This window comes from Malaclemys terrapin, chromosome 14, assembly GCF_027887155.1.
Source record: "Malaclemys terrapin pileata isolate rMalTer1 chromosome 14, rMalTer1.hap1, whole genome shotgun sequence".
NCBI classification, from domain to species: domain Eukaryota; kingdom Metazoa; phylum Chordata; order Testudines; family Emydidae; genus Malaclemys; species Malaclemys terrapin.
The window spans coordinates 20,238,676-20,261,459 of NC_071518.1; the positions used below are offsets into that span (position 1 = coordinate 20,238,676).

Below are 22,784 nucleotides of genomic sequence, written 5' to 3' on the forward strand. Positions count from 1 at the left end.
TGCAACCTAGCTCCCCCCACAGTCCTTACATGGACCACAGAGAGGCTTGCAGACCCTTTCCAAAGAGTAAATTCCCTCCACCTCTTTATTAAATGTGCCTTGTTCAAGCCCCCAAGTCCATTCACAATAAAATCAATGTCACATGTGAGAGTCAACCAATGTTTGCATTAACTAACAAAAGAACTATCCTGCTAACCTAAAAAAAACTGATAGCCCTTAACAAATTTCACTGTTAGGGCCAAATTTTCAAATGGCCTCCACCAACATATCTGTTAAAACTGCACAAGCAAAAGGGGTAATTGTTATTTATGATAACTACCCAATTTGTGCTCTTTTTGTTAACCCCTGTAATTTCTCATGGTTGGAGCTACAGAAGGTCTCCACAATTCGTCCCCACATGTAATAGAATCACACTGCTCTCTATAGCAGATAGTACTCAATCAAAATACATTTCCTACTTCATATCAAGATCTACATGCATGCAGAGTTTCATGTACATCAGATTACTGTTTTGCTTCTTCAGTAAAAACAGCAAGAATTAGAAGTACAAGTGTTTTCCTTCATCTGAACTATACATTTCTCCATAGAAAGCAAGGATTGGGGTTTTTTTTCCCCCATTGTTTGGACCACTTCCCCTCCAACTTCTAGAAATGTACACAACCTTTCCTCACACTCATTATCATATATTCCTGTGGCAACTACACCAACTTGCTTATGAGAGATCTGTTTTTAGCTGTCTTATTGAAACAACAAAGACTGCCAACACCCTGAGATCAGCCAGCTCTTCATGTACCACCAGCAACACATGACCACAGGCTGAGAACCACCGATATTAAAATTATGTGCTTTATGTAGGAAATTATAGGGCAAAATGATGTGAACAAAAATACAAAGCATTTCAATGCTAAATACTGTTATGGCAATATCCCAGATTCCCCATCAATGTATAATATGTTTCCCCATACAGAAGACTACAAATTTAATAGTTTACTGTTGCAGAGTTTTTTTCCCCATTTTCTGTTTGAGCAGGGGGGAAAATTGGTGTTTTTCCTCCCACCGCACACAACAGGGAGATTCAGGCCAAAGAACCCATAGAACTCCAAGATCCATGCAGTGCCACTTATAGTCAACTGGTGCCTTCACACTGCCTCCTGGTTTCCTCATCTTCTTGACAACATGCTGCTGCAGGAACTGTGGTGACCAGGACCCTCCCTGCCACTGCCCATCTTTCATGGGGATGGAAGCTTAAGCTCACAGTATGGGAACCTAAGTAAGTTAGAGCCAAAGTCAGGAAGTTCCCTCTAGTGTACATTTGTGATTGTATGATGCTGCAGAGCAGCTAGCTCTGTCCTGGGCCTGCGGCCTCTCCATTTGAGGAACCCAGTGCTTGCAGAGCCCCAGTAGAGGAGCTTCCATAGGAGACATATTGTGGAGAAGCAGCTCTCTTTCCCACAGGTGGAGGGCATAATTTGTGCAGACATGTCTTTTCTAACTTAGTATGAGTTGCTACTACTGACTCTCTCCATGCACAAGGAAAGGCATTTCAAAACAAGATCAAGAAAGAGAAGAGCAATGTGCAATAGCATGAATGTTACTGAAAATGTCAAACCTTTGGAAATCTTATACCTTATTGGGAAGGGGATCACTTGTTCTACTTCTGTCTTCTTCTATTACTGATTCTGGCTGTTGCTGCTGAATATCAATTTTTGATCTAGCAAGACTTATGAACTCACTAACAGAATCGTTTTTCTTCTTCTCTTTGTCAGATACATCCCATCTTGATGGTTTCTTTGGCTCTTAAAAAAAGAAATGGTACAAGATCCCAAGCATCATGGTCAATTAGCTTTATATTAAATACTACAGCATGTCATAGTCAGGTCAATTATTTACTAATACTTGCTTTATCATTACTGCCTATATTTAAAAAATAAAAAATCTTAAAACTAGAAGATCTCTATTGGCCAGATTCTCAGTGCTATAAATCAGTATAACTCCACTGATTTAAATTGCTCTGGCCTTATATATGTAGCTCTGAGTTTTCAAACAAACAATTTCCTTTTATTTTTAAGGAAATTGCATCTTGGTATTTTTACATTCCATGACGAGTACATCAATGGGATTACACTAATAAAATGCTGACCCACTTACTGTTAGGATTGATATTCTGTTGTACTTTTTCATTTGTTGTTTGAGTTATAGTTGTCGTGGTAGACTCCGGTAGAGTTAAGAAATTGAATACAGAATACTTGTCACGTTTCACTTTGGGTAACCCAACAATCGATGAACTAGAGGAAAATGAAATTATTTGTCAATCGTTGTTTTTAATGATGGGATGGATGGACAACATTGGAAAATGAAGTCTCAGATTATCCACAAAACAAGTAGAGTCCATGAATACAAACCCTAACAAAGGAGCATCTACTATGTTCTGGGGGGGGGGGGGGGGGGGAAATCACCTATTTCCATTCAAAGTATCTCTAATGAGGTGATCCTTCTAGTTTAGGTAAAAAGCAAATTGGCAAGTTATCAGAAGGAAGCCTGACTGTTGTTCTACCTGGGTTGCATCTATTCTGAAGATAAAGAGAGGGTTTCAGCCTTCAGAGATGTCAAGCTGGCATGTTCCCCAAACATTACACAAACACACATTTCAGAACAATTAAAAAAATTATTTTGAAAGCATTAAGATATTTGATTAATCATCTTACTCAGAGTAGGGATCAGGAACATTAAATCTTTTACACAATAGCTTCTCAGGGTGCCACTCAAACTTATCTCTTGTGAGCTTGCCAAACATCTTCATCTTCACTGCAGATTCTTTGTCATTAATATCCATCTGTAAAATTCAAATGTTGATTATATACTCTACAGAATATAATCACCTTCTTAAAATGCCTGTTATTATGGTAATGGTGTCAACATTCAGTGAACTTAAAGGATAAATACTTAACTACTGCTGTGCGAGCAGTATTGTATATTTCCTTTTGGTTTCTTACGGCAACAGAACATTATTACATTTATCTTCTACCATGATGTTTTAAATAAATTGGACTGTGCTACTGAGTGTTAACACAGGTTATCACAATACAGGATTATTAACAGCATGAACCTCTTGGTCTCGAGGAACTTCCACTTTGTCGGTGTCATCTTCATGCTTGGCCCGAGTAAACCTTGATGACAGGACTGAGTTAGAGGATTTGTAGAGCACTGCTGCATGGAAGAACTCCTCTCGTTCCCTTCCTCGCTCCCATTCTGTCATACCCGGATCTGAATGACTTTCTGGTGTATCTATTGTAAGTTAAAGGACAGAAATGCTTAGAAGCCCTTAAAAGTTACTTTTAAGTATAAAATACACTTGTATGCTGTTTGAAAGAATCACAAAATGAGTTAAACCAATTCAAGAAGCCAAGCTCATCTCCACAAGGGTCTGATGAATATGTAGTTGAATATAAATGTGCCAAAAACTTCAGAAATAAAGACTAGGGGTAACCCCGGGTGTCTTGCTGGATATACTATTCTTCTGTAGCCAAGGATGACTGCCCAAGATAGTGTCAGAATGACAATCTTTGACAAATGAATGATGGCTACTTCATTTACCTAACCCATTACTGTACTATCGACACCTAACTCACTGCTCTGTAATGCACGCTGGAATATACAAAATATGAATTGCTCCATAGAAAACAAAACAACTCCACACACAACTCCAACAAAATGCTTGAAATGTAAAGGTAAAAAGCTCAATATGTGAACCTGCTAGTAAAGTTTAAAGTTTAGATATGCACTTGAGTATTCAAATTGGCTTTTTGGATGCATAAAATGTGTGCGCTCATAAGTACAAATTCAGATGTGCCAAGTAGCTTAAAAAAAAAAAAATAAAAAATCATCCTTTCCTGTTTACAACGAACAGATTTTGGTTCATATTTGCTTCTAGAGGAGAGAGGACAAAATCAACATCAAGCCGAGCTTCTGATATGAGGTTTTTGACCTTCCACATTATTTCAAGATTTCCTGCATTTTCATCCTGTTCTACTAATAAATACATTTAAGTCGTTCCATTTTATACAAAGCAACAATCTATGTCCTGAGCAGATAAACTACTGGCACAAAGACAGAGCTCAACATCAAAGAACAGCCAAATGCACCTGAAATAACATAAAAAAACCAAAGTACACCTCTATCCTGATATAACGCGACCCGATATAACACAAATTCAGATATAATGCGGTAAAGCAGTGCTCCGGGGGGGGGGGGACGGACGGACGGGGGGGGGGGGGGAGGGACGGACTGCACACTCCAGTGGATCAACGCGGCTTCACCTATAACGCGGTAGGATTTTTTGGCTCCCAAGGACAGCGTTATATCGAGGTAGAGGTGTAGTAACATGCCTCCATCTCAGAGACACAAGGTGGGTTAAGTAACATCTTTTATTGGACCAACTTCTGATTCCGAGTTTTCCTTCATCTTAGTAAGAGACCCCATGGACTCCATAGATATGGCTTTTTTCAAAAATACCTCAAAAATCAGCATTTTTGCCACAGAATTTGCCCTTTTGCTGCAACTGGGCATCTGACATTTGTTTTCTGTTTCCCTGTCTTGCTGAGATCTGTCTCTCATTATCCAGTTTTCCCCACAAATGCAAGTCAACTGGATTACAGTACCTGCTCCCTACACTGATCCATGAAGCCCAGCAGAGCTGAAGCCCAGTTTGCAGATGGAAAGCGGGGGGAACCCAGAAGCACAGGCTGGGTAGCTGATTTTCCTGGAGAACAGCACAGCCACTGAATAACAGGGAGCCCTGGATATTAACTGCTAAAGCCAACTACCATTTCCCTGGCATATTTGGGGAGCAGGGGGGAAGGTTTTAAGCTGGACCTGAAGAGTGGAGCAAGGTGGCCTGGAGAGCATAGCAAAAATACCCATCCCTAAAAATAACAACTATTGAAAATCATTATATTTTACGTCAATGGGTATTCTGAAACATGAAACTGTTGTATGGGGGTAGGGAATGAAGGATACTTCCTGGTGACAGACTAAGTTAACATTACCGTATTTTCCGGCGTATAAGACGACATTTTAACCCAGGAAAATCTTCTCCGAAATCGGGGGTCGTCTTATACGCCGGGTGCTGAAACCTCCGAGCTGAATCTGCGGCACCACATATGTCTCCCAGGCTGCTGCGGCTGCCTCCGCTCCCTCCCGCCCTGACAGGAGCGTGGGAACCAGCTGCGGCTGCCGCGGAGTGCCCGGGCGGGGGGATCCCTACGGGGAAAGGGAGCCACGATCCGCATGGGAGCAGGCCAGGGGCGGATTGGGGCGAACAGCGGGGGGCGGGAGGGCATCTTGCCCCAAGGGGTGACGGCTCCCGGACAGAGACAGTGAGCGAGCCGGGGACCATCGAGGCTCAGCTGATTAAGACCTGGGGTCCCCGGCGCCTTTGATCTCCACTTATCAAAGTGAGCCCTCAGCAAGCCTCGCTTGACACGCTGAGCGAACACAGTCCCGGCTCCAGAGACAGCGCTGAGCCCTATCAGCTGCCGAGCCAGTGCGCCGGACGCCGTGTTGTGCGGGAAGCCAGGCAAGCCGGGTCCCCTGCAGCCCCAGCCCGCGGGGCCCAGAGGGCTGCGAACCAGCCCCACATGGGGGGAGGGAGGGCACTGCCACGTGCCCAATCGCTCCGGACACCGCACCATGGGGGGGGGGGGGGGGCTGCTCTTGTCTGCGTGTAATGTGCAGGCTGGCACGGCACCGACCCTGCGGCGAAGCGCGGGGCGGGGGGGAATTAGCCAGGCACGTTACTGAAGTCCAAGCCCATGGCCAGAGCTCATGCAGCGCAGCCCGCTCGCTTCCAGGGCTCCTAAGTAGCCAGCGCGCCTCTTCTGGTGCACGTCCTGGGCAGGGCAACCCGAGCGGCTGGCTCTGCTTGTAGGTAACCAAGGGGCGGACTGGCTTGATTTGGAGCCGACTGTTACAGCTCTGCGGAAGCACAGGGCTGGGAGTCTTATGGGAAGTGTCGCAGGGTGGCCCCAGGGAAGCGCTGCGCTAAATGAGAGCAGAGAGGCGGGAATCCCGCCTTTTAATGGATGAGAGCGCGCAGCCAGGGCCGGGAATAAATGATTCTGGGAATAAACCCAGAGCTAAAGAAGCGCCCTGCGTATGCGCCAAAACTTGTCTCTTACACCCTGTTGGTCCAATGAAAGATACTACCTCGCTAATAGCCTGGGGTCCACACAGCTACAACACTTGCAAAAAAAGTGTGCATCAGACATGCTTCCCTGTTCAAACAGATTTTCTTCCTCATAGCAAAGCCCTAATGTGCTATGCCAAGCCTATGTTTATTTCCTATTAGCCGAGATAAGCTTGCCTGGAAACTACTGTTTTTACTTTCTCAGATCTCGCTCCTGGCGAGCATGTGCGAGATCTGAGAGGCAGAGAAGGAGGTAATAGGATACAAGGGCGGGCCAGACGGGTGAAAGAGGCGTGTTTGTCTACTGCTCCGATTGTCTTGGAGACAGGGAGGGCTGGGCAGGCAGGGAGAGCTGTGTGGAAGCAGAGAAAGAACTGACAGGAAGGGGATGCAATGCTGACCAATCCAAGCAGGCTTTGTATACAACAACCAGCCAATCGCCGTTAAGGTACATCGCTTGCCGTGATTGGCTGGTTGTTGTATACTGGGTCCCACATACAGTACAGCACCAGTATCTGTACCTGTTCATACAGTGCAACACCAGTACATACAGTACAGTATACAAATGTCCAACAGTCAAAACCCCATCATGGCTCCACCAGCAAGAAGAAAGAAATATGAAGCCAGTTTCAAACTTAAAGTTGTAAACTTTGCCATGGAACATAATAACTGCGCTGCTGCAAGACAATATGGAGGAACAGAAAAGATGGTTCGGGACTGGAAAGCAAATGAAAAAGCATTAAAGAGTATGCCAAGGGGTAAGTGTGCATTAAGAAGAGGCACCCCACATTGGCCAGAACTCGAAAAACATGTAGCAGACATGGTGAATGAGCATCGCCAAAATGGTTATGTAGTGACACAAAATAAAATACGTTTGTTTGCACTTCAGTGGGCCAAATCTAACCCAGATCACAGCAACAGATTTAAGGCCACTGTATCCTGGTGTACTAGATTCATGGAAAGGCATAATATGGTACTGAGGCAAAAGACGAAAATTGCCCAAAAATTACCTGCAGATCTTGATAGCAAAGTAAATAGTTTCCATCGATACATAATAAAACAGCGCACTAAACATGGCTATGCGTTAAGTAGTATTGGAAATATGGATGAAACTCCAATGAATTTTGATATGTTTGGAAATAAAACTGTCCATCAAAAAGGTGAAAAAACAATTTTAATTAAAACAACAGGACATGAGAAGTCCAGTTTTACAGTGGTACTAGGATGCACAGCTGATGGCGGCAAACTGAGACCAATGATTATTTTTAAAAGAAAAACAATGCCGAAACTCAAGTTCCCTGTTGGTTGTTTTGTACATGTGAATGAAAAAGGCTGGATGGATGAAGAAGGGGTAAAGCTATGGCTTGATAATGTATGGAGCAGGCGACCAGGTGGACTTATTCAAAAACGTAGTCTACTGGTGTGGGATATGTTCAGGGCTCATTTAACTCCCAGCACCAAGCAAAGGCTTGCAAGACTAAACACAGATGTGGCAGTTATTCCTGCAGGATTGACATCGTTGGTACAGCCACTGGATGTGTGCCTAAACAAGCCATTTAAAGATCGCATTCGAGAACAGTGGAGTGAATGGATGGTTAGCGGCGAAAAGTCATTCACAAAAGGAGGAAACATGCGTGCTCCACAGTTGGATGTTTTGTGCAAGTTTGTCATAAAAGCCTGGAATGATATTGATGCAGAAACAGTAATCAAGTCTTTCAAGAAGTGTGGCATATCAAATTCATTAGATGGTATGGAGGACGACTACTTGTGGCAAGATGAAGAGGAAGCCGAAGCTGAGACCACACCATCTGATATGGAATTCGATCCATACGATGACTGCCTCACAAATGTATCACAAGATGTCATTGATGTACTTATGATATCAGATGACGAACAGGAGGATTTTGAAGGCTTTTAAAGGGAAACTGTCACGCCAGCAAACCCTGTAAAAATACCGTAGCTTGCAGTTATGATGGGCGTTGCTAACTCGCCAGGGACTTGCCCGGCACTTGCTCTCTCTCTATTGTTTGTTATCTTCCTCCTATCATCATCAGTTCCAGTTTGGTTGACAGCTTAGAAAACAAACAGCATGGCAGCTCCCATGTGTTTATTGTCTTATCCTTCCTTTCAGCTTTAGAGTGAATTAGGAAAAGTTTAATCCACTTGCACTGTTTTATGTTTACATGTTTGATGACAAACAGCCTTATGTTTATAAGTGACAGTTTTCCTGCTAAGTACCTGCATGTCATAAGCATTTGAATTAAAATTACCATATTGAAATCAAATCTGATGTTTTTTTAATTTTTATTTGGTGTGCATTGGAAGAGGGGTAGTCTTATACGGCGAGTATATCCCAAACTCTATATTTTAACTGGAAAAGTTGGGGGGTCGTCTTATACGCCCAGTCGTCTTATACGCCGGAAAATACGGTACTATGGTCCCACTGTACCCAGAGTACATACGGTCTTAATTACAAAAGAGAGATGAGTATTAAAAGCAGGTTGAAGGTATGGAGCTGGAAGGTAAACAAGAAGGAAACAAAACAAAACAAAAACTGCAAGATCACAGTATGGTCCATGACAGCAGTTCTCAACCGGAAGTCCAGGGCCCGCCCCGGGGGCCACGGGCAGGTTTCACGGGGGCTGCCAAGCAGGGCCAGTGTTAGACTCGCTGCGACCCAGGGCAGAGAGCTGAAGTCTCACACCGGATGGGGCTGAAGCCCAGGGCCCTGAGCCTCGCCACCTGAGGCAGAAGCTGAAGCCAGAGCAATGTAGCTTGGTGGGCAGTTGCCCTGCTTCCTACCCCTTGGCACCGGCCCTGGCATTTATATGCCGAAAACCATTTGTTGTGGCACAGGTGGGCCGTGGAGTTCTTAAAGCATGTTGGGGTGAGCCTCAGAAAGAAAAAGGTTGAAAACCCCTAATCTGTGAGGTTGTGAGCTACATTATGAGGGATCAGAGAAACTAAGATGAGTATGATCAAAGCTCCCAATCTTGCAAACACTTAAATTAATGCGTAGTCTCACTGAAGTCAATGGAATTACTTATGTGCCTAAATTTTGCAAGATTAGGGCCTCAGAAAACAGAAGGAAAAACGCTACATATGGAATTCTGGAATCAAGCCTATGAGAAGCTTAAAATGAAATACTTAAAATTGCAGAAATAACTTTTTCCAAATAAAAAAAATGCAGAAGAGTTTCATGACCATTTGCTAGTTACCTTTTTGTCCTTGTTTAAGACTCTCTACGTAATCCTCATATCTTTTTTGTTTTTCTGGATTTTTTGCAAATGGTTTGAAGTCACTAGAACCAGGGGTGGCTAACTGCCCCCCCAATGCCATTTGCCACTTGTGCTTAACACCATCTGAGGCAGATGAAATATTCAGGGATTGCTGAGGCAAAGTTTGTGTTTTCATTTGTTGTTCAGCTGCCTGTATTGCTTCTTTGATTCTCTCTTTGTCTTTCCCTGACAGATACTCCAAAACAGAAGGAGATGGACCTGAGGATAGAAAAAAGCAATAAGGAGGTATTTGGAAAAGTAAACATCTTTGTAACTATCTCTACTGTCATGAATAAAACATATTACGTGTATATTATTTCCCTATCTAAACAAAAATGTGTCTAAATATAGGATGTATACACATTCAGATACCCAAGAAATCATCAAAAAATCAATACTCTAGTAGTGGTTAATTTTAAATGTCACAATTTTGCTGGAAACCCTGAGGGAATATTTTTAAATGGTCATTTAAAGAGATGAGATTTTTTTTTTTTTTTTTTTAAACCAGAAGTGGCGCTCTCTGCAATTTTTACACTAATATAAAAAATTATAGACAGACACACATCGCTTTTACAAGTTACATCTTTGGTGCACCTACTGTTGTTTGAGTGGATGCATCTTTTATGAAAGGAGCAGGATAGTGCCTCACACTCATTCGTATGTATTGTGCCCCACCAGATTTCTGTACTGATAGATATATATAGATACATATGATGAAAAACAAATCAACCGGCATAGTATAAACCAGGGATGTCTACATTTGATAGTGTAAAGATCTAGACTTCATAGAAATCTGGAATGTAAAATTTTGTACAGCATATGTATATGCTCCTTTTTTTTTTTTTTAAACCTTCAGAATCTAATACAGTAAAAGCTTTGTTATCCGGCATGTTGGGGAAATGGGAGGTACTGGTAAGTCAAAAATTCCGGTTAACTAAGAGGGAGGGACTTTGGATGGGGGAAGAGGGTTCAGGGCAGGGGAGTGGGTGCAGGGCGCGAATTCTGGGAGGGAGTTTGGGTGCAGGAGGAGGTGCTGGATCCAGGTAGCGCTCACCTCGAGCAGCTCCCCACAAGCAGCGACATGTCCCTGATGCTCCTAAGCAGAGGCGCAGCTAGGTGGCTCTGCGCGCTGCTTCCACCTGCAGGTGCCGCCCCTGCAACTCCCATTGGCCATAGTTCCCATTGGCCAATGGGAGCTCTGGAGCCAGCACCTAGGGGCGGGGTGGGGTCAGTGCGCAGAGCTGCCTAGCTGCATCGCTGCCTAGGAGCAGCAGGGACATATTGCCACTTGCAGGGAGCTGCCCAAGGTGAGCGCTGCCCGGATCCAGCACCCCGAAACCCATCCCGCACCCTGACCCTCTGCCCCAAACCCCCTCCCGCACACAAACTCCCTCCCAGACCCCACACCTCTCATGGCCATTCCTCCGCCTAGGAGCAGCAGGGACATGTTGCCACTTCCAGGGAGCCATGTGAAGCCAGCTAGGGAGCCTGCCAGCCCTGCACCAACCGGACTATAAACCAGACTTTCAATGAAGATCAGAAATGCCAGTTTATAGAGCTTTCCAGTTGGCAAAGTGCTGGATAACATAGCTTTTACTGTAGTTACATTAGTGGTTTGAAAGTTTTGGACAATTCCATATATTTTCTTTTTTCATTACATAAACATGTGCATATATATTTATTAATTATATTGCATATAATTTAGCTATTATATTAATCTATTATGCTGTTTTCAGTTATAAATATATTTTGCGCTTGGTTAGCCCAGTGATCTCAGTGCCAAACTCTGCCACGTACAGTGCATCTCCCGGTCCCAGTCACTTGCTTCCCAAGTGAAGAAGGGCTGGGGATGCTACAGAAGCGTCATGGTCAGCCCTCGGGGGCAAGGATGAGGGAATTATTCATATTACCCAACAACAACTATTCCTGTTGATTAAAGAGTAGCACTGTTAGTTCGGAGAGTATCTCCAGTTCTCACGAGGCGGAAAGTTAAAGGCCATGCCATGGAGCTTTACCAGGTGGAATGCTTTAAAAGCTGACAAAATAGCATTATTGTAGCCATTATACAATCTTAATTTCTGTCACAACTATTTAAAAGTGACCTGCAATGGATATTTTTTTAAGTTATGTTTGTGCCATATTTTGCTTATTTATGATGTGTGGAAAAGGCTTGAAAGGCTAAAGACAAAAAGGAAGCGTCCTCCTTAGTTTTTACTGAGAAATGTGAAGTCTGACCTTTCCAGGTTTTGCGGGGGCCCCTTCTTCTGGGGGGGTCTCAGAGCAGGGTGGATAAAAATCTATTATTTAAAGAAAAAAATCAAAACAATCAGATGGCTTTTATCAAAATCAGATTTTTTTATTTAAATAAAATGCAGGTTTATTTTTTTTTTTTATAAATAAACCTATTTCAAGTTAAATTTGAAATGATGACAACCTATGCTAAGGCCTAAACTTATTATAGTCTATTAAAATAATTTAAATAAAATAATTTAAATTAAACAACAAATATTAAGCAGTACATGTTTGCTGGCAAGTTTTAAAGAAAGTCAAACCACTGCACTGGTGGGAAGTACACTGGCTAAGTATCTGGAACCTGAGATTGTTCAAGTGCTAAATCAGCTTCTGGCAAGAGTAGCCTCTTGTGCATGCAAAGAAATAATGTTTTCTTCATCTCAGTTTATTCAACTAATTCAATTCAATGACTAGTTCACTCAAAGTAAAAAACCCAATGGGAGTTTAAAAAAAAAAAAAGGCAGAAAAATAGGTTTTTCTTCTAATCTATTAATAAAACTAGGTGAGAGAACGAGGCCTATTAGTTCTAAAATCTTGAAGGACATGGCGATGAGAAACAAAGAGTTCAGTAACCACATATAATACTTCCTTTGTTTAATAAGTCAGTTTTAAATGAAGAACACATTTTGATAAATTAAGACTTGTTTTTTTATGTATCGCACACATTTGATAGTTGTATTTGTCTAATAAAATTAAAAATGCTTGCTTTGTGCATTTTTAATTAAATTTCTATTCAAACAGAGCTTGATACAAATCAAGTAAAAAAATGAATAATCTAGTAAAGAAATGCATCATTTGCCACATTCTAAACAATGTAAATGTAAAAATTAAAAATCTGAATAAATGTAAATTAAATGATATACTTGTTTAAATACATGTGTATAAATATAGAATATCTTGGTTAGCAAAAAGAAGAACCTTAGTACAAAGGCTACATTTAGTTGCAAATCAACATATTTTAATGGTTACCAACCAATGAGAACCAACCTTTCTTTAGCATAATAACGCCAACGTACAAATGCAAAGCAAGATTAAAATAGATTATTTTACTAAAGGTTACCTGCTTGCGGCTTAAAATCCACCCTGTCTCGCAGCATGAGTATTGTGGCCTCACAACTTAACTGAAGGGAAAGGCAATTAATATGTTCTTTCTCCAGTATCCTTACTGGTTGATATTAAACAAGTGTTAACCAAAAAAGTTTTAAAAAGTCTAACATCCCCTTTCCCTCTTATTTGCTATTTTCTCGAGACTCATATAATGTCATAACACCACTAGTGACTAGAGCACTATAAAATCTTCCAGGCTACACAAGATCTGAATTTCTAGGGTTAAAAAAAAAAAAAAAAAACCAAAAACCCACAAGCAGAAATTTAAAAAAATAAATTTAGGCTTCATGGAAGCAAAAAATGAAATACCTTTACACACACACACTGTTCTCCTTTAATTAGTGTGAGTAACTGAAAACACCTGTAGGTATTCCCAGTAATTGACATTTAGGGATCATATTGTCTAATATTTTGGCTAACATAAGGCGTGTTTTATTTTTAGTTTTAGTTTTATTAAATTAGAAAATATATATATTCAAGATTGTAAACATTCAAGTTTGTAAACAAGTATTTCCTGTGCTAAAAATATTATGGGGATAACCTAGTAGTTTAGTCAGTGTTAAGTGAATCTAAATTATAATGAAACAAGGAGAAGTATGGTCACACACTATGTCACATACCTTTTAGAGCAGTCTCTCCTAGCAATTCCCTCCTCTGAGATGCATTCAGTGTGTGTCTGTTTTGCTGTGGAGTATCAGTCTCACGTTTCCCAGTTGATTCAACTAATGCCTGAAGTAAAAGGGGGTTTTCATTTCTAGCTGTTATCACTGGTCGAAAGTAATGGACTGGTCTGTAATCCCTTGGCAGGTCAGGCGGTAGATAAGTCTTCCAAAATAAACAGAAAACACAGTGAGAGATGTAGTTTCATATTTGTTATTTATAGATGAGATGTCCTTCACTAACACCACAAGACAGCGTACAAAAGTTAGTCTTACTATAGACTACTAGTATATACTGCTCAGACTTGCAGAAAAGGACATCCACAACATATATACTCCTTTAAGTACTGTCAATTTAATTTGTGAACATTAACAATAGAAAAGTAAGCTATATAACAAACAAACAAACTAGACAGGCTCAATTAGTCTGAATCAATAAATAAATGGCATTGTAATAAATAGGAACATTTGAAACTTGAAAAAAATAATTACCAAATTGTCAGTTTATAAAAATTATACCATAGATCAAATAGCAAATCAAGAACTGCTTTTTTAAAAAAAAAATATTTCAGAAAATGCTTTGGATATTGCTTAAGAATTTACCTTCCTTAAAATGGGAATTACACTTGTCTACAATTTTTGAGAAGTCGTTGGCTTCAGAGATAAAATGTGCTATTTATTATGTATTTTGATGTGCTGAATTCAAATATAACAATTAAAACAACTGATTGGCTACTGTTTCTAAGATACTTAAGTTTTTACATTTTATGTCTATGTATATTGTGTAGATAGTAGAGTTTTAATCATAAATTGTAAACCTAGGTCTTTTCATATGTTTATGGTTGCTTTACATGATAATATTTCACCTGTCCTGTTTATGTAACACTTTAAAAATCAGCAAAAGGGTTATATAAATAAAATTTATTATGAAACAAAAGGCAAAAAACTATTATGTATATAGTTTAGTCCTATTCAGTCTCTACTCAGCGCTTCTTGGCTTGTCTCGTGTATTCATTAAATGGAGCATCTCTTGTCACTGTCCAGCAATAGTCTGCAAGCATTGATGGGCTCCATTTGCCCTGACAGCATTTCTCCATTGTTGCAATGTCCTGGTGAAATCACTTGCCATGCTCGTCGCTCACTGCTCCGCAGTTCGGTGGAAAAAAAAAATCTAGATGAGAGTGCAAAAAAATGTATCTTTAGTGACATGTTGCAACCAAGGCTTTTGTATGCCTTGAGGAGGTTTTCCACCAACAACCTGTAGTTGTCTGCCTTGTTGTTTCCGAGAAAATTTATTGCCACTAACTGGAAGGCTTTCCATGCCGTCTTTTCCTGGCCACGCAGTGCATGGTCAAATGCATCATCTCGAAGAAGTTCATGAATCTGAGGACCAACAAAGACACCTTCCTTTATCTTAGCTTCACCTAACATTGGAAATTTTCCACGGAGGTACTTGAAAGCTGCTTGTGTTTTGTCAATGGCCTTGACAAAGTTCTTCATCAGACCCAGCTTGATGTATAAGGGCGGTAACAAAATCTTCCTTGATTCAAGCAAGTGGTGGATGCTGAATACTTTTCCTCCCAGGCTCCAATGACTGTCGGAGTGGCCAATCTTTCTTGATGTAGTGGGAATCTCTTGCACGACTATCCCATTCGCAGAGAAAACAGCAGTACTTTGTGTATCCAGTCTGCAGACCAAGCAAGAGAGCAACAACCTTCAAATCGCCACAAAGCTGCCACTGATGTTGGTCATAGTTTATGCACCTCAAAAGGTGTTTCATGTTGTCATAGGTTTCCTTCATATGGACTGCATGACCAACTGGACTTGATGGCAAAACATTGCCATTATGCAGTAAAACAGCTTTAAGACTCGTCTTCGATGAATCAATGAACAGTCTCCACTCATCTAGATCGTGAACGATGTTGAGGGCTGCCATCACACCATCGATGTTGTTGCAGGCTACAAGATCACCTTCCAGGAAGAAGAATGGGACAAGATCCTTTTGACTGTCACGGAACATGGAAACCCTAACATCACCTGCCAGGAGATTCCATTGCTGTAGTCTGGAGCCCAACAGCTCTGCCTTACTCTTGGGTAGTGCCAAATCCCTGACAAGGTCATTCAGTTCACCTTGTGTTATGAGGTGCGGTTCAGAGGAGGAGGATGGGAGAAAATGTGGGTCCTGTGACATTGATGGTTCAGGACCAGAAGTTTCATCCTCTTCCTCTGACTCAAGTGAGAATGATTCTGGTGCATCAGGAACCGGCAGTCCTTCTCCGTGGGGTACTGGGCGTATAGCTGATGGAATGTTTGGATAATGCACAGTCCACTTTTTCTTCTTTGACACACCTTTCCCAACTGGAGACACCATGCAGAAGTAACAATAGCTGGTATGATCTGTTGGCTCTCTCCAAATCATTGGCACTGCAAAAGGCATAGATTTCCTTTTCCTGTTCAACCACTGGCGAAGATTTGTTGCACAAGTGTTGCAGCATATGTGTGGGGCCCACCTCTTGTCCTGATCTCCAATTTTGCAGCCAAAATAAAGGTGATAGGCTTTCATAACTATAGTGGTTATACTTGTGATGCAAAAGTCACTTCACTACAAACATAGCAGAAGTTATCTGCACTGTTCACACAAGCACGAGGCATCTCTGCTCATTTTGGCTAAACAGAAATGTGTCCCTTTGCAAAATCAAACACTGACAAAGAAGAGAGCACGACACTGGATGATTTCTAGAGCTGATATAGGGCAATTTGTTCAGCAGAGTGATGTAAGCTTCGTTATGATTGCATCATCCATGACTTCTAGGAATAACATGATGCAATTCATATCATGTATGACCCAATACCAGCTTCAGATTGCATCATTCATTGTTTTGCCTAAAAAGCAAGTACTGTCCAAACCCAGTCATAGATTTATTCATAGATCCAGTCAAAGGTGTATTTTAGTCATTTCTGGTTTAAATTGAGATCCCTTCCCTTTATAACTCACTTATCCTCCGCCATTCCCAAGTCAAGGGTCGTATATACTGACCCAATAGCATATCTTGAAAACTAGAGCCAATCAACAATTTTAAGCATCATTTTCGTTCTCAGTGACCCAGAATTAATAAAGTTTGACTACATTTATTTCAGAAGCATTTTGGCTGTAGAGCAGTGATACATGCACTTTCAAACGTTAAATTTTAGAAGTTGAATAGTTTCCCTAAGCTTCTAAAATACCTTTGTATCCTCCACTGAAATTCTGTTTTCATATCTCTTAAAAGAATAGTCCTCAACAAACAACAGATATCCCAATGCCTCCTAATGGTGAAGTATACTAAGTGGATTTTTCTTTCTATTTCCTCTTTAGGAAAAGCATACTGTCACAAAATTTTATATATGCCTGGATTTTACCCCATTCTACACTTATACCAATACATCGTGGGGTATGTCTTCACTACCTGCCGTATCGGCGGGTAGCAATCGATTTATCCGGGATCGATATATCGCGTCTCGTTAAGAGACGGGGGAGCCGCGCCCGCCAATCCCGCGCCGTGTGGACCCCAGGTAATTCGATCCAAGATACTTCGACTTCAGCTACGCTATTCGCGTAGCTGAAGTTGCGTATCTTGGATCGATCCCCCCCAGTGTAGACCAGCCCTTGTATTTAAAATTAAGTCCTAAAAATAGGGTTAAAACAAATTTGTCATTACGAGTGAATTTGAGAGGTCTTGGTCACTAAGAAAATATGATGTTATGTTTGAACAACAGACAAGCAGAATATATATGTTATTCTTGCTAAAACCAATTCTCCAAACTGCTGCCAAACAGTAGTGAGCAGCTCTGAATGTATTTAGTACGTTTAGTGGATGGACAAACTTCAGGTTTGTATTATCAACCTGAAAACCTATAGTTTTGACTCTTTAGGATACCTTTGTTGCTTACCAAGAAGTTTATTCCTATTACAAGACACAATATGAATGCAGTAGAATAGAGTAATAACAAAGGAGCTCAGTCAAATTGCATATCACTCTTTAGATCTATATTAGGCTTGTTTACAACTTTCCTTCATAAATTATTTGATTATTATTGACATATGAGTGTTTACTTATTGTCTATATTTAGACACGTAAAGATGGCAAAATTATAACAGTTGTTTTTGCTAAGAGAAAAATTATGTTTTATTTACCTTCTTTGGAGCTGATGATTTAGAAGCCAAGGAAAAGCCATCCAGAATTTTGCCAATATATCTAACTTCTTTCTCCATTCCTATAAAATGATTACAGAATTAGTCATAACTTTCAAAGCCAACAACTAACTTCATAAACAGGGATATTCAACTTTAATTTTTTAACTAAATAATTTCAAACGATTCTATTTTCTGATACAGCATCCTTTAATTAGTATGTCCTGATATTTTTTAATTCCTTATTAAAAACCTTTACAGTTTTTCTCAACTTGTGAATGATCAGCAATATCTAATACTACTATGCATTGTATAATACAAATAGAATATGCAAAAGTTACCACTGACTTTCATATCCTGCATAATTTTTGCTTAACAACAATCCCTGAGGCATGCCTATCTCATTCAGAATCCATCAAAGCCTCCACGGCTGTGACTGGCTATACACTATGTATGTTGATGGAACCAAATTCAAGCCAATGTTGATGGAATCAATTTCATTTCGAAAGAAATTCAGAAGTTTATGTATGTACATTACATTAAATCCAAAGATGGTACTTTACCAAGTGCTGCTTTGCATGATACATGGCAACATGATACACGTGATCCTACAGCACTTACTCATGTGAGCAGCCCCACTCAAATCTCCAAGACTGCCCATATTAGTAAGAGCGACAAAATCAGACCCTATATTTGCAAGTAAATTACTGAAGGATTCTTAAATAGTCATGCATCTTTTCTGACATTAAAACTACTGTGTTAGTTATCACGGTCTAGTATTAGTTCTAACCTAGTGCACACAGTATTTCTGAGATTTTCAACCATAACCACTAATGTTAGTGGTGAACTATCATCACTATTAGTGGTAATTATTTTCCTCTTACAACTGCCCTCTTTCGTAGTAATTTTGAGCTGTATAATGCTAATTAGTTTCATATCTATTGCATAGGCAACTTTCATCCTGGCATTTCCTAACTTTTGAGTGCTTTTCAACCACGATATTTAACATTTTTTCCATATAATATTTTATACCTTGGCCATGGACAACTTTGGAATAAGCTCTCTTAACATCATCTGTATTTTTATAGTGGTTTTGCTTTTCACTTACTATTTTTTCTGGAGCAAAAAAAAATAATTTTTTTTTCAGATAAATACATGACTAAACTGAAGAAAGCAGAAGTTTTCCATTTAATCTGCTTTTGAACTATAAGTAACGGTAATGGAGGAAACTAGGTGAAATATTGAGATCTCAGGGCTAGAAAATATCAATCCTTTATAAATGAGCATATTTGGGAAACAGAGGTTAGCATTCTTATATACATTTTAAGTATAATTATACTGAAACTTCAGATCTATCTATAATTCTTACCTTTCTTGTTTTTATACTGCTTAGGTGCAGTCCAACCATACAGCATATCTCCAGGTTCCTCATCTTTCAGAACTGTATCATATTTTGACAATGTTTCAGTAGCATATATATCATCGTCGTCTTCTTCCAAAGCTCCTACACCAAAAGCCTAGAAAATTTTTTTAAATTAAAAATGGTTAGAATTCTACAGTGTCAAAATTTAACAGTTCTGTCTTGAAAAAGTAACATGTCAGAATATGTATATTTTGTCTCTGAAATTAAAATTACATGTTTGGGACCAGTTTAGTAACTTTCATGTAGCAAGTACTATACCCTGCCAAATGGGAGACCAATGATCAAAACAGCAAGCGTGTCCTCCAGCTCCTCCAGCAGAGAGGGACTGGGACCACTATGTCAGAGGCATGTTTGGTTTATAATCGGCAGGATTAGCTATATAACACTGAACAATGTATCCTGCCATCTAAATACGAACGGCACTAGTTGACCTCTAAAGGAAGAAAATAATATGCTGGCAGGAAGCCTTTAAAGAGGAGAAGAACAGCGTAATGGGAATAAATACAACCATATTTGACCATATTTATTTTTTCCCCAAACATCACATAACTTGACAATGTTTCTCCTGTGTGAAAACATGAATCACAGGGCATAGTGCTAAAGGGAAATTGAATGTAGCTGACAGAACCTAGTGTTGGAAGGAAATGGCCAAAAATTAAACATCTTTGGTTCACAAAAAGCTCATTTTACTCCAATTGGAGAAATTTAAAGTTCACTTTCATTTTTACTTACACCACACTCATCATGATATTATTACATTACACCCATTAACTAAGCCATATAGAAGCTTCATGGACTCAACCATGTCTTCATAGCAAGCCCTGTTAGCAATGGGAACAGAAGCAAGATAACCTGCCTTCCAGTCCTGTTCTCAAACCACACAAAGTTTCTTGCGATCATTCTACAGTTTCTGAGTATTTTCCATCTCATGGAGAAATAAAAATCAAATTATCTACATTTTATTTCTTAAAAAGCCAGGAACAGTAGGAAAAAAAAGAGACTACCTTATGAAAGGGAACATTTAATGAAAGCATTGCTTCACATTGATAAGATAGTGTCATTTTTTTTCTACTGTTCCTGGCTCTCTGAGAATATGAAACACTGTAATAACAAATATCTACATTTACAGCAAAAATTGCCATGGACTTAAACAGAAGTGTTGCCTGATTACGGACTAGGAAGCATAGCATCTGGCCCTTGCAGATTCTACTGCAATTTTAAGAGTACTTTCAATGTAAAAAAGGAGAGTACTGTATACATTTGTTTTATTCCACTCTCCCACAATTTATTTCAATCACAATATTAATATTGGAATGTCATGCATAACGTAATAGGAACCAATGATCCTTGCCTCTTTCAACCAATAAAAATATATTAAATTCAAGATTCAGGCTGACCCTGTTTTTTGGTGTTTGGTCCATTTTACCTATCTGTGCCTTAGTTTTCCATCTCAAATTTGATATACTCCTACTATCCCATATCACAAGGTATTATTAAGATTTAATTCATGATCTCTTTCAGATTCTCAGAGAGAAGGGAACAGAGTAGTACAAAGTATTTTTAATTACAGAAATGGTATTTTCAATTTGCTTTAAAACTTTGTTTTAATTCCATTTTAGAGAGATTTTAAGACAAACATATTTATTTCCTATAACTGGCACTGCAACACAGTATATACAGTAATGTTTTACCTGGCCTGAGATACCCAATTTTCTTCCTTTACTATGTCTCAGATCACCAAGTAGATTACTTGTCTTTTCAGAACCATCAGTAAAAAGACTGGGGTGTTCTCCTGAAACCCCAAACAATGCTTTGGTGGGGTCTAGACCCTTGTAACCAAGTCCATGGACATTCTCTTTAGGAGTCAAGTCTACAGGCATTACATCTTTGGGTGCAAATGTCACATTCTCTGGCTGATATTCATCCTCTTCATCCTTTTACAAAGTTAAAGTAAACTACAATAAACAAACATTAAACTCTGTACAGCAGTATAAAAATGTAAGTTCCACAGCAACATTTAGTTAAAATGAAGTCCAATTCTGAAAAAGCTTAAGAGTTCTCTAAATACATACGGATATCACTTCACATGCCTGACTAGAAAAGGAGCTGTTCTAGGTTTACCTTAACCCAACCATTAATATTCAGAAGAGCTCTGTGTAGCTTGAAAGCTTGTCATTTTCACCAACAGAACTTGGTCCAGCAAAAGACATTACATCACCCACTTTGTCTCACTAATGTCCTGGGACCAACACTACAAATATTTGTATTCTAGTCATTTTTTTTGTTATACATTTTTACATATATTGAAAGTTATACTTTAAATATAACTTACAAATACTGTTTTTTATATAAAAACAGTAACTTTTGCCTGCATAATACCTCAGACCCTTCAGGTGGTAGCGCACAGCCATATACTTTTACTTCAGGATCTGTAAAGACATAACAGCACCATACTATAAAGTTACAATTCTTCAGTAAGTTTCTCTTAGTTACATTAACCACAGAGCAAATGAAAGGTTTTTATAAGATCTTCTCAATAGCACAGAGAAGACTAGAAACTCTACATTTTCCATGACTCAAAACTTAATTGAACATACCAGGTTTTTGTTTGCGTGGCTTTCTCTTTACTCGAGGTCCAACTCCTTGTCCTTCTTTCCAGCCCATTTTTCGCAATAATTCAACACCAATAGTTATTCTAAGAGAAAATTAAGAACACAACATTTATGCTGACAGCCTAATTTAAAAGTATTCATAGTGAAGCTCCTGAAAGCTATAAATTCATAACAGTATGTGCCAAATTTTCAAAGCAGTTTTCTGTAAGCACAATTCTTCATGTATTATCATTTGTACCTTGCATGCAGAACTGCAAATGACAGTGTGCGCAAATTTGCATGTGCAAAACAAGAAGGCAGGTGGAGGTCCCTTTGAAAATGCAATTTTATATATTTTGCAGTAATTTGCACTAACTGCAGTAGTCAGATATTCCTTTACTTGCCAATACAGCATAGATGTTTTGGGGATGAGGCGCTATATCTACTCACTTTGCTGGTGCTATTAAATCATCCAGTGCAGTGGCTCCTGGAATGGATGCAGTTACCCCTGCAATCTGCCTAGCTTTTTCTTTTATTCTATCTTTGGGTTTGGAAGCAAAGTCATCTGTCGTCGTGATTTCTTTAGGCGCTATCCCATATTCACTTAGATCCTGAAAAACACACACACAAAATGGAAAAATTCTAATTAGAAATAACTTTTCTTCAAATATAGACTAATATTAAAGATGACCATCCAAGGAAAACCTGGAGTTTATGCCCTTTATTTTGGCTGGGTTTTCAAAGGCACCGACAGGAGTGAGGTGTCCAACTTTAATTAAATTTCAATGGAATTGGGCACCTACCTCCCCTTAAGCACCTTTGAAAATCACAGTCTTTATTTACATATGTTTCTTTATAATGGAGACCTATAAAGTTTTGTTTGCTTTCTGTTTCGTAAGGTTTTTCTTTTTGTTTGTTTTAAACAGGTCCTACCTAGAAGACTCTTAGTTAAACAAAATAGGGTTTTTAAATTGCCTACAAACATTCAAGGGCTGAAACTGCTCCCAACTACACCCATCAGCCCTCAAAACTATGCCAGCAAAACTAGGGATGCTCATATTTTACATCCTAATATTTCC

The 22,784-nt window shown here is 39.6% G+C and overlaps 1 protein-coding gene across 1 annotated transcript in view; it reads right to left on the minus strand.

Moving 5' to 3' along the window:
- Positions 1 to 22,784, minus strand: part of GPATCH1 (G-patch domain containing 1) — a 35,094-nt gene that overhangs the window by 7,563 nt on the left and 4,747 nt on the right. The window contains exons 4-15 of the mRNA XM_054049098.1: positions 22,156 to 22,316; positions 21,712 to 21,809; positions 21,494 to 21,543; positions 20,806 to 21,048; positions 19,061 to 19,208; positions 17,695 to 17,774; positions 13,482 to 13,686; positions 9,403 to 9,681; positions 3,107 to 3,285; positions 2,706 to 2,833; positions 2,149 to 2,285; positions 1,627 to 1,796 (exon numbers count right to left, since the gene is read on the minus strand). Of these exons, the coding sequence (XP_053905073.1) occupies positions 1,627 to 1,796; positions 2,149 to 2,285; positions 2,706 to 2,833; positions 3,107 to 3,285; positions 9,403 to 9,681; positions 13,482 to 13,686; positions 17,695 to 17,774; positions 19,061 to 19,208; positions 20,806 to 21,048; positions 21,494 to 21,543; positions 21,712 to 21,809; positions 22,156 to 22,316 (1,878 nt within the window). The remainder of the gene's footprint in view (positions 1 to 1,626; positions 1,797 to 2,148; positions 2,286 to 2,705; positions 2,834 to 3,106; positions 3,286 to 9,402; positions 9,682 to 13,481; positions 13,687 to 17,694; positions 17,775 to 19,060; positions 19,209 to 20,805; positions 21,049 to 21,493; positions 21,544 to 21,711; positions 21,810 to 22,155; positions 22,317 to 22,784) is intronic.